Source organism: Poecilia mexicana, unplaced genomic scaffold (genome assembly GCF_051168715.1).
Source record: "Poecilia mexicana isolate PSO_F unplaced genomic scaffold, ASM5116871v1 scaffold_2, whole genome shotgun sequence".
Taxonomy (NCBI): domain Eukaryota; kingdom Metazoa; phylum Chordata; class Actinopteri; order Cyprinodontiformes; family Poeciliidae; genus Poecilia; species Poecilia mexicana.
This window is the reverse complement of record NW_028263371.1, coordinates 25,054,823-25,066,876: the sequence shown is the minus strand read 5'-3', so window position 1 is coordinate 25,066,876 and position 12,054 is coordinate 25,054,823. Positions and strand designations below refer to the sequence as shown.

At 41.4% G+C, this 12,054-nt stretch overlaps 1 protein-coding gene across 1 annotated transcript; it reads left to right on the top strand.

Moving 5' to 3' along the window:
• LOC148160727 (NLR family CARD domain-containing protein 3-like) lies at positions 1 to 11,697 on the top strand. The gene is made up of 10 exons (XM_088008091.1): positions 1 to 105; positions 1,624 to 1,767; positions 3,476 to 3,482; positions 3,572 to 3,751; positions 3,857 to 4,061; positions 4,890 to 6,639; positions 8,417 to 8,611; positions 9,577 to 9,747; positions 10,277 to 10,429; positions 10,941 to 11,697. The coding sequence occupies exons 2-10, from the start codon at positions 1,643 to 1,645 to the stop codon at positions 10,945 to 10,947; spliced, it is 2,793 nt and encodes a 930-aa protein (XP_087864217.1). The 5' UTR covers positions 1 to 105; positions 1,624 to 1,642; the 3' UTR covers positions 10,948 to 11,697.
• The last annotated feature ends 357 nt before the right edge of the window (positions 11,698 to 12,054 follow it).

Sequence of the window (12,054 nt, the reverse complement as noted above, 5' to 3'; positions counted from 1 at the left end):
GTCCTTCGAAGGATGCAGACCCTGAATTCGGACACAGCTTCTTTCTTCAAGTCAGTCGCCATTTTGAGCGGAGGGTGGAAATAACATGTTGACTTGTTAACAGAGGTAAGTGTTGCCGCTCCGTGTCTCTCTCGGCTCTCTGGAGCCTTTCTGACCGATAAACCCTCCGAGGCTTCCCGGGGCCTCGACCACCTCGGTCTGGGTCCCTCGGCTCTCATAGGGTGTGGTCCCCACAGCAGCGCTCTGTTTACTTTATTAAAGGCCTGATCTAGGAAGGAATTAGAATAAATGAAATGTTTTATTGTGAGACGTTGCTGCTTATAAAGTGATTCTAAGTGAGGATACATTATGAGAGAAATAAAACACAAACCATAAACACACAGCTCAGTAACTGCGGAGTTAACCTGGTGAATGATCAACTTCTATGATACAACTTTTAAAAACTCACTTAAAACCCATTTATTTATCTGTGTTTTAACCCTGAGTGAGCTATAGGGTTAAAACCCTTGTCTTCACCTTGTATGTCGAAATGGGGTCCATCGACCCCACATACGTAAAACCTGGATCATTTTCCATAGACCTCTATGTTTGCCTCAGTCCTCGCACGCACAAGGGTTAATGCTGAACTCCTACTTGTATTTCTGATGTTTGATTTCTATTTTTCTCATATTTTATCATTTGCTTTCATTTTCCTGCAACCCTTTGTTCAGCTGCTATGTTTTATTTTAAGTGCTTTAGAAATAAAGTGGTCCACCATGACAGCTGGATCTAAATCTGATCTGTTTGAGTGGAATGTGCAGCAACGACCTTCTCAAATCTAACCTAAATAAACTAAAATAAAAAAGTTAACCTAATGTAACTTTTTTACATCAGTGTTCTGGTTGTAGGGACTCTGTGAATCTCCTGGATTTTTAACCTAAAAACCAGAACAAAAACAGTTTTAAACTAGTTTCTCTGCTTGTTGAAGTCGGCAGAAAGTGAATCACATCACTCCGTCCCTCATCAGTCTGGGTTTATCACAAACTGATGTTTCTCTTATTTGGATCAGAACCGGCTATAACCAGTCCACAGATTTTCTCTCTTCCTCTTCACTGACTTACATCTTTTTTAATTTTTACCTCTTGTTGCTCCTTGCAGCAGAAAGAATCAGGCCTCGCTGAGTGTTTGGGGGCTTCATCCCCTCATTGAAGCAGCTGATTACCCATGATTCCTTGCAGTGGGTCCAGCTGGTACCTCAGCTGGATGCTGTGGTCCCTGAAAGCAGCTTTAGCTGAGAGGAAATCCTGCTGAGCTGCTCACATGACCACAGAGGCTGACATGTTGCTGAGATCCCAGCTGGACCCGGTTCTGTCTGGAGGAGAGCTGTGGACCCGACCTGAGCTGCTGCTCCCTCAGAACCTTCTGCACACTGACTCCCTCCATACGGAGCTACAATAGAGTCATGATGCGTTCAGGTCCACTGTGGGAGCTAAACAAGTTCACTAGTTCATAGGAAATGTTCACTTGTTCATTCATCTGATTCACTCTGATCCTCTGAACTCCTGATGGGAACCAGCTTCCTGCTTCACTGGACACTTACTGGACCTGGACCACTGGACTGACTGGTTCTGGTTTCTTTCTCAGGCTGACTGAAGTCCAGAAGATGGAAGATCTGGATCTAAAGGACAGAGCAAAACCTCCAGGACCCATCAGTCCGTCTGTGAGGAGTGACTGGTCCAAAGAGGAACCTCCAAAGTTCAGTCCTGAACCTGGACCCTCAGACAGAAAGTAAGAAACCAGTTTCTATCTGGTTCATGTGGATCTACAGAGATAAAATATAGATGATATTAACTGGTTGATCTTCAGTGTTTGATCAAAAGTAACTTAAATTTCTTCCATATTAATTTAAAGTTAAACATGAAGGATGTTGGTCAGTAAATCAGTTTGAATGAAAAATGATGAAAATGAAAACAAGAACCAGCAACAATGTGAGGAGCAACGACTCAGATTGTCTCTGAACTGGATGTTGCAGCAACTAGTTGACTCTTTACTCTGCAGTAACTTTTCCTTCACTAGTCTCTCGTCTCAATCACGTCACTAAACTGATTTTTACAAGAACATGAACCAGGTGAGTTTGTCAAAGTTTAAATTATATAAACTTCCAGAAAACTGAATAAGAGTCGAAACACTGAATTTCTTTAACTTGAGACTAAAAACCATCTGATTTTAGTCTGATATATAATATCAGACGAGGATTGGGAAGAAACATTGAGCTCTGGACACAAATTAACTAACAGCCGACGTGGAGGGAGTTTGATTGGAAAGTTAAGATGCGTTTCTTTAACTCTCATGGAGGAGAGCTGGAGTCATGTCAATTATCACATCTAAATATGGCGAAACATCCTGGCTTTGTTGGATAAATTGTGGAAAAGTGGAGGATTTTCCTCATATATGTTGGGATCGCCCGAAGGTGGTGGAGTTTTGGAAAAATGTCCAGATATTAAAAGTATTTTGGGCATTTAGATCTGGATATATCTGTTTATATTTTAGGAATAATGCCCTCGGACATGATTGACAAAGACAATAAATACTTGATCAGATTTCTGCTTATGATTGTAAAAAGTGTATAACTTCTGCTTAGTTAAGGCCACAACCTCCCAGTTTTACACAGTGGAGAGATGGGATTAAAAAAGTCTATATATGGAAAAAAACAACATCAAGACGACAACTTAAGATGGAGACCTATAACTAAATTCATACTGTAACCTTGACACCTCTATTTAATTTTTTTCTTTTGTTTGGTTCGTGTACTTTTTGATTTTATTTTGTATTATCATTATTGTGAACCTTTATTACTTGAGTTTGTATTTTCAGCATCTCTCCAGTTCATTTCACAGCAGTTATTCTGATGTATAAATCCATGGATGTTGTTGATGAGGAGGGATTTCTCTTAATGGGACGAAGGTGGAGATGTAACTGTCTGGCCGTCTCTTCCATCAATGAAGATGTTAAGATGTGAAGTGTGAGAAGCGACAAGGGAGGACATGTGTACATGTTGATGTAGAAAGTTATTGATAATAAAAAGTAATAAAAAATAGGGAGAAAACATGTAATGATCTAAGAGCTGCATCAGCTGCTGCCATCTTAGATTTCAGCTCTGTGGAAACCACCTGTTGGAGCATTTTATGAATTTATCTAAAGAAATGCAGATACAATGTTGAGAATCTGTGGATAAACATTAGTGGAGCTCCAAGATTAAAACAGTTGATTCCTGTAATTCTCTGATTATGGAGAAACATATGAATTACATAATTGTTTCCTTTTAAATTGACTGATTTTATTAAAAATTAAATCTGCCAGGGTATGAATACTTTTGGGCTGAATTCTAAAATCAGAGCTAATTGAATTGTTTCTGCATAAAGAAGGTGGATGTTTTATTCTGTTCTGGATATTTAAACCTGAACCAAACAGACTTTTGCTGCTGTCTTTCTCTCAGCGTTTCAGTCCCAATCATCAGAAAACAGATCCTAAAATATCTCAGTGTTCCTAGTTAAACACCGATGGAACCTGTGCTGCCGGTTTTAAGGTTTAGAAAACTAAAGAACTATGCAAAGCTAATTCTGCCTCCAATCTGCAGAGAAGCTTCATCTCAGTTTGTCTCTGTGTGGACAGACAGATTCTGGTTCATTTGTCCTGGTTCCTCCACAGAGAGGATCTGCAGAGCTCAGAGGTTCCCACTGATCCGTCTGTCCAGCTGGACTCCATATTTATGGTCTGTACATCGGTTCTGTTCAGTCTGTAGACCAGAGGACTGTCAGTCTGTCCAACATGGACCTGATGTTCAGATCTAGTCTGATATCTTCTCATTCTGTTCCAGCTGCTGGAGGAAAACATTGTCACATTCGTGAAGAACGAGCTGAAGAAGATCCAAAAGGTTCTGAGTCCAGATGACCCAGAATGCTCAGAGGGTCAGAGTGAGGATGAAGAGCAGAGGAGGAGCAGCAGAGAGGCGGTGATGAAGATCACCCTGAACTTCCTGAGGAAGATGAAGCAGGAGGAGCTGGCTGACCGTCTGCAGAGCAGTAAGAGGATTTCTACAACAATTCTGCTGTTATGTTGAATAATTAAAACATGATTACATGAGAAAATGAATTCAACTGAAATCAAACTAGAGAAACGAACAAATACAGAAAATCTTCATCAAACAGTCACATGATCTCAATGACGTTCTGGATTCAGCAGCTTTTTTATTTAAACATCACCTGTGGTGACTGGTTGCTGCTCATGACATATAAACTTTGGGAACTTTATATTTACAGTAAAATACTGTAAAAAACAAACATAGCAGCAATGCACAAGATAAAAACCCATTTTAGTTTTAATTCCTGCACCCAGTACATAAAAATGTTCCATTCAGCTGCAGATGAAGAACCTTCAGAAACACACAGACAGCTACCAAATTCACCCTGTGATGCAGCAGCGCCAACATTGAGGGCCAGTAAATGATAAACTGCTGCTGATCTGCATGACATGAACTCTCCGACTGTCTACCGTCCATCTACATGCATCCAGACAGAAGAGGTGGCTAGAAGGTCTCCTTGTTGAACTGAGCTGCAGGCATTTGATGCAGATCAAGTTAAAAAAGTTCTTGGCAAAGTTTTTATACAGTTTTTCCTGTTTATCCCTAAACATCCAACTATCAAAGTGTCTCTGAATCCTTCTGCTTAGGGCAGAACCTGGATTTCTACTGGAAGTTCAGTTTGTAAAGAGTAAACAGGACAGTGGAGAGAACAGTTACCTGGCTTGACCCAGTGCTGCATCATATTGTCTCCCAGTTTGCTACTTTCATTGGTCACTCTCCCCAGCTACAGTGGCCTGTCCAGACCTTACAGTGTTTTGTCTCCATGCAGGGACTCGACCTGGAAAATGTCAACGGAAACTCAAGTTAAACTTGAAGATGAAGTTCCAGAGTCTCTCTGAAGGCGTCGCTGAACCTGGAAATCAAACGTTTCTGAACAAGATCTACACAGAGCTCCACATCACAGAGGGGTTAACTAGAGAGGTCAACCAGGAACATGAGGTCAGACGGATTGAAACAGCATCTAGGAAACAAGAAACAATCAGAAGAGAAGACATCTTTAAACCTGGAAGAGATCAACCAATCAGAACAGTGATGACCATGGGAGTGGCTGGCATTGGGAAAACACTGTTAACACAGAAGTTCACTCTGGACTGGGCTGAAGGCAGAACCAACCAGAACATCCAGTTCATATTTCCATTCACTTTCAGAGAACTGAATGTACTGAAAGAAGAAAAGTTCAGCTTGGTGGAACTGATTCATAAATTATTTTCTAAAACCAGAGAAATCAACAACTTTGAAACGTTCCAGGTTCTGTTCATCTTTGATGGTCTGGATGAAAGTCGACTTCCTCTGGACTTTGATGATAATCTGATCCTGACTGATGTTACAGAGTCCAGCTCACTGGATGTTCTGCTGACAAACCTCATCACTGGGAACCTGCTTCCCTCTGCTCTCCTCTGGATAACCACACGACCTGCAGCAGCCAATCAGATCCCTGCTGAGTGCGTTGGCATGGTAACAGAGGTCAGAGGGTTCACTGACCCCCAGAAGGAGGAGTACTTCAGGAAGAGATTCAGAGATGATGAGGAGAAGGCCAGCAGGATCATCTCCCACATCCAGAAATCAAAAAGTCTCCACATCATGTGTCACATCCCAGTTTTCTGCTGGATCACTGCTAAAGTTCTGGAGGAAATGATGAAGACCAGAGAGGAAGGAGAGCTGCCCAAGACCCTGACTGAGATGTACATGGAGTTCCTGCTGGTTCAATTCACAATCAAGAAGGAAAAGTTTGATGGACGACGAAAGACAAAATCTATCTGGAGTCCAGAGAACAAGAAGCTGATTGAGTCTCTAGGAAGACTGGCTCTAGATCAGCTGCTGGAGGGAAACCTGGTCTTCTATGACAAAGATCTTGATAAATGTGGCATCGACATCAAAGATGCTGCGTTGTTCACAGGAGTTTTCACTGAGATGTTTAAAAAGGAGAGAGGAACGCGCAACATCTCCGTCTACTCCTTTGTTCATCTGAGCGTCCAGGAGTTTCTGGCTGCCGTCTACATGCTCCACTGCTTCACCAGCAGGAGGTCAGAGGTCATCAAGACGTTCCTGGGAGAAAAATACAATGAAACATCTCTAGATGAGTTCATGAAGAAAGTCATGGAGAAATCCCTCAGCAGTGAAAATGGCCACCTGGACCTGTTTGTCCGCTTCCTTCATGGTCTCACTGTGGAGTCCAACCAGAGACTCTTAGAGGATCTGCTGGGTCAGACAGAGAACCGTCCAGAAACCATCCAGAGAATCATCACCAACCTGAAGGAGATAAACACTGATAGAATCTCTGCTGACAGAAACATCAACATCTTCTACTGTCTGGTGGAGATGAACGACGTCTCATTTTATCAGGAGATCCAACGGCTGCTGGATTCAGGGAAGGAGCTCTCAGTGACTGACTGTTCAGCTCTGGCCTTCATGCTGCAGATGTCAGAGGTTCTGGATGAGTTGGACCTGGAGAAGTACAACACATCAGATGATGGACGACTGAGACTGGTTCCAGCTGTGAGGAACTGCAGAAAGGCTCGGTGAGTCCAGATGTTTTCATTGTGTGATGCTGATTCAGCACTATTGTCCTCCTGTTTCTTCTTCTTTCTTCAAGTTGATTCTGGATGTTTTTGGCCTTTAACTACTTCCTTCATCCTCTGGATGATTTCAGCCATTCAAACATCTAAACATTCAGTTCATCCAGGACAGCTGCAGCTTCTGGGTTTTACACATTTTGATCTTTTAAAAATATTTAACTTTTTATCAGTTTTCAGGTTGAAATGAATAGAAAACCCTGAACTCTAGAAAATGTCTATTTCCTCTAAGATCCAATCAGCCAGAGAGACTTTTTAAACTTTAAACTCTCTTCACTCGTTGAGCTGCTGCTCCATAATTCACCTTTTAGGATCTTTGACTGTTTTTATAAAATAATTGTTTAGGTTTGATGGAAATTTGGACCATTAAAATAAACCATTGCGTTAATTATAAACTTTGTGAACAGTGTTGATCTTCTTCATCCCGTCATCATCCTCACCTCTTCCTCCTCCACTAGTTTCCTCTGAGTTTGTAACTGAGACCAAAATGTGGTGATTGTTGTCTGGTTCCAGAAAAAGTCCTAGTTTCTGTCAGATCCTCCCAAAGCTCTGAGAACTCTGCTTCCAGAGCTGGAACCATTTTCCTCATCAACTCTTCATCTGCAGCCTTTGTTGAAGCTGTTAGCTGTCCTCCATGAAGACCTGCAGAGACATGAGCTTCAGCTCTTTAGACATCCCAGCCTCTTTAGTTCTGGAGAACTTTCACTGCTTCACCATGAAGATGCTGCTGGACCCAAACGCTCCGTCTCCTCCAGGGGTTTTGCTCTTCAGCTCTTTAGGAGTTTAGCAACAATTTCTTCTGACATCCAAACCTTTGTTCCTCTGAGACGATGGACAGACCACTGCAGAGACATGTGTCCCTCTTCCAACCAGTTTGTCCCAGTTCCTCTCAGACCAACAGAGGACGGTCCAGACCTGAAGGAGCAGCAGGACCGGTTCTGCTGCTGCTCTGCAGGACGACCAGAACAATCTGCAGCTTTTAGCTGAAGCAGGTTGACGACTGTCCACTTTCTACTTTGTTATAGCATCAAATCCAGCAGATGAACGGAGACACAACTGGGAGCATCATGTGTCTGGTCTGCTCCCAGTTTCCTCTGTGGCAGCATTTAATAACCTGCTGCTGGGAGCCATGTTTCTATAGAATATACTACTATTATTAATGATGAGGAGGATTCTAGATGCTGCAGCAGCAGATATGGGCTAAACAAACCCAGAGATGCCAGAGGTCCACAGCAGGCTGGACTTCCTGCTCTGCTCACTTCATTTATAACTCACTTCCTGCTTGGTGGAAGATCTCAAGGAGCCAAACGGTCTAGTCCAAGTCAGTGTGACTTGTCAGAGCTGTGAGCAGTTCCTCCTCCTCTCCATCATCTCCAGTAGTTTCCTTCATTCAGCTCAGTCAGCCTCTTCATCAGTTGCTGCAGCTCCTTTGAGGCTCTGATGCTGCAGAGAAACTGAACTTTCCTTCACAGATGATAGAAGATCTTCAACATCTGACTGAGCTGAAGGTCTGAGGACATGAAGCCTGGACCAGAACCAGAACCAGAACCTGGACTTTAGTCAGGAACTGCACAGACTCTCTGTCGGGTCAAACTCAGTAAACTGAAGATCAGATGTTGATCAGATGATGACATCATGATGACATCACTGTTATCATATTTTAGTCTGTTTATGATCCAGATTGATTTCATTAGAACTGAATTTATTTCTTCTCTCATCACAGACTTGGTGGCTGTTTGATCCAAAAGGCTGAATGTGAAGTTTTGGCTTCAGCTCTGAAGTCCAACCCAGATCTGACTGAACTGGAAATAAGTCGGATCCAACTGGGAACACCGTTTGTTGAAACCATTGGAGACTCTGATATGAAGAAACTGCTTGAGATCCTGGAGAGTTCAGTCAGTAAAGTGAAGGATCTGGGGTTTGTTTTCTCTATTTATACAATAAAATCATTTATTGATACTTTAATCCTTTGTTTAATTAATAATTTTATTATAATATTTTAAAACAACCTTTTTAAATGTCAGATTAAAATCTCTAAAACATTTTACCTTATAAATGAATTATTTTATTATTTCAGACTTTGAGATTATTGAACTTTGTTTTTCAGTTTTTAAAATGTTTCTGACTGATGAACAAAATGAGTAAAATAATTCAAATGAAGTTAATTAATGATGGAGATGTTTCAGTTTGGTTGGTAAAGATTCAGATTGTTTTATTTCTGATTCTCATCTTTACATCCAGAATGAAATGTTTTCCTCCAGTCGAGTCACAAACACTGACCAGTTCAAATCATCATTAATGAAACATCTAAGAAGTGACTGATTGTAGAAAAGCAAATCTAGATGAGCTGAATGACAGTGAGGTTTGCAGCAGCAGCAGGTTCCTCACTTTGTCCTGAAGCTGTGGTTCTATTGGGCCGGGTCAGAGAGGAACCGTCCTCTTCAGTCTGACAGCTGTCAGTCGGTTGGAGCCTCGTCTCTGTGATGAAGCTTCATCAGGTCACGTCTCCTTAGGAAATAATGGCCTCCATTGGCTTTCAGCAGCTTTAAGAAGAACCCAAGGCCATTAATGAATAAACTAAGTGGTTCTGATCCGGTTACCAAGTCGGGTCTCCAGCTGATGATCAGGAACCAGCAGAAATAGCTCACCTCATCCAGGCTGCTGCTCATAGAAAACTTTGAGTTTCTTTGTTGATCAAATGTTCTGGTTCTGCTGGTTTGGACTCTTTAAACCAGTTTGACTGGATCAGATGTTAGAATCAGTTCATCATGTTTCTTTTACATTCAGGGAAATTAATTTTCTACATTTTTATTATTTATTTGTTCATATTTCAGTTTTAACTGCATCCTGTTGGCTTCAGCTCATCTTTTATTCTTTATTCAGATTGGAGGACTGCAGGTTGTCAGAGACCAGCTGGACGTCTCTGTTCTCAGCTCTGAAGTCCAACCCGACCCATCTGATAAGACTGATCCTGTACAACACCAACCTGGGAGATTCTGGACTGAAGGAGCTCTGTGGTTTTCTACAGACTGAAGGCTGCAGACTGGAAACATTGTATGTAATTATATAATTATTGATATTTCAGTGAATAATTATCTATAATTGATCATAAATCAAAGTTCATATCTTCTGTTCTAATAAATATTTTCTGAGTTTGTTCCTGGACTTGGATCCAGAGTTTAATTTAGTCCCTCTGTGTAACTGAGTTGGACCTGCTGACCTGAGGTCAGAACAGGACAGCATTCGGACCCCCAGTGTGTAGAAATCCCCCTCAGGTCAAGCAGGTCAAAGGTCATTCAACCCAGTCTAGAAAAGTGAATTCCTGGAATCTGACAGGAACAAATCAATAATCAATGATTGATGCTTCAACACTTTGATCAGAACCTTGAATGATTTTACTGACTAAAATCCTCCAACACAACATGACCCAGTACCAGGTTCTGGTTCTGGTTCTGAAGTCAGCAGGTCTTTATTGAAGCAGCAGCTTGTTGGCTTTAAGATTCATGAGAATCTTTAACTGGTTCTGTTGGACTGGTTCACCTGCATCCTGTTGGCTTCAGCTCATCTTTTATTCTTTATTCAGGTTGATCAGATGCAGTTTGTCAAAGATCAGCTGTGATTTTCTGGCCTCAGCTCTGAAGTCCAACAGCCTCCATCTGACAGAACTGGACCTGAGATTCAACGACCTGAAGGATTCAGATGTTCAGCAGCTGAAGGATCTTGTAGAGACTTTAAGGTAAGTAAATGTTTGTAGTGAGTCCAGCTGCTGTCAGCATATTGAACTAAACCCAGTTAGCGTCAAAGCAAAGCTCCAGTTTTCCCAGTAAAGCTGCAGCTTCCCAGTGGGAGGAGAATGGTTCAGGCTTCCTGATTGGACACAGAGACAGCAATCAGCCAATCAGAGGAGCAGCAGCTTGCTGTGTTTTTGTGTTGGTGTGAAGATGAGTGTTGTTGCTGTGTCCATGTCTCCAGAACGTCCAGCTGGACTCCAGAGTCCAGCCGTCCAACATGTCTAGAGACAGTGGTCCTCATTCATCAAACTGTGGCAGCAGCAGATCTGATGTCAGATCTGCTTGTTCTCTCAGTTCAACAGGAAACAACTGATCAGGTTCATCTTGGTCACAGCTCTGAGATCAGTCTGACTGCAGCCTGGAAACCATCTACTGGATGTGCTGCGTCACTGACTGCTGCTGGAGAGGCTGGAAACACTCACTGATCTGATCTCTCCATCCTTCTTCTCTCTGCAGGTTCTGATCTCTGTAAAGTAGAGAACGGTCTCTGTGTCCTGCTGATCCTCAGAGGTTGAAGCTGCAGCAGTTTGAGTCTAAAGAGACTCTGACTGGATCCTGATGATGACCTCTGACCTCCAAGATTTTCCTCCTGTTTATTTTCTCATGTCTGTCATTTAGTGTCTGATATTGTTTGTCTCTTTGGATCAATAAAGATCCGATTCAAACTGGGCTCCATTTAGAGGCTTCATGGAGTTTTGATCTGAACTGGATTCAACTGGAAAGTTGATCTTTTTTCTCTCTGATTCATTTTCATCCTGGAACCAGAAATGGTCTGAGATGGAAACATGGGAATCATTTTCAGTTCAGTTTTGAATCATAAAGACACTTCAAACCTCTTTTCTCTGCTGCTTCTTCTTCTGCTGACAGGAAAATGTTCCTCAAAGCTCCACAGACAAAAAGATGCTTTACTGGAAACTGCAGAGAAACTTCAGCTTCCATCACAGAAACCAGTTTAACCAGTTTAGAACTGGATGTCCCACAGAAACTCTGATTGTTTTTGTGTTTTACTTTTTTAACTTCATGTTTCATGTTTTACTTTAAGTTTTCTAAAGAACGTTAGGACTCGATGTGTCACATCAGGATCTTTACTGTGATTTTATTGACTTATTCAGACCTCAGAGAATCACTGGGATAATGTGCTGATTGGTTCATGTTTTTTATATTTCTTCAAACTAATATGTGTTATTTGGTTAATAAAGATTTTAATAATGTTCTTTGTACAAATATAATAACTGCACCTTTTATTTTAATCCTTCATGCTGTCTAGCTTTTTGTATTGGGATAAACAGAGAAATTAAAATATATTTAAGTTTCTATTTTTACTTTGACATGTTTATTTAGTAATAACATAAACATCCTGTTCAGTTGATTTCAGCTTTTTTAAGCTTCTAATTTAGACAACAGTTTATTTTGCATTATTTAGACCAAGTATATTTAAATAAAATACACGAGCTAACTGGTTTCCAGCTTCAGACTAGCAGGTTAACTGGTTCCCAGTGATATAAATGAAGGCAGATTCTTCTCCTGGTTCACTTCAATGTTTTCTCTGTCAGTGTGAACGAGAAGCAGC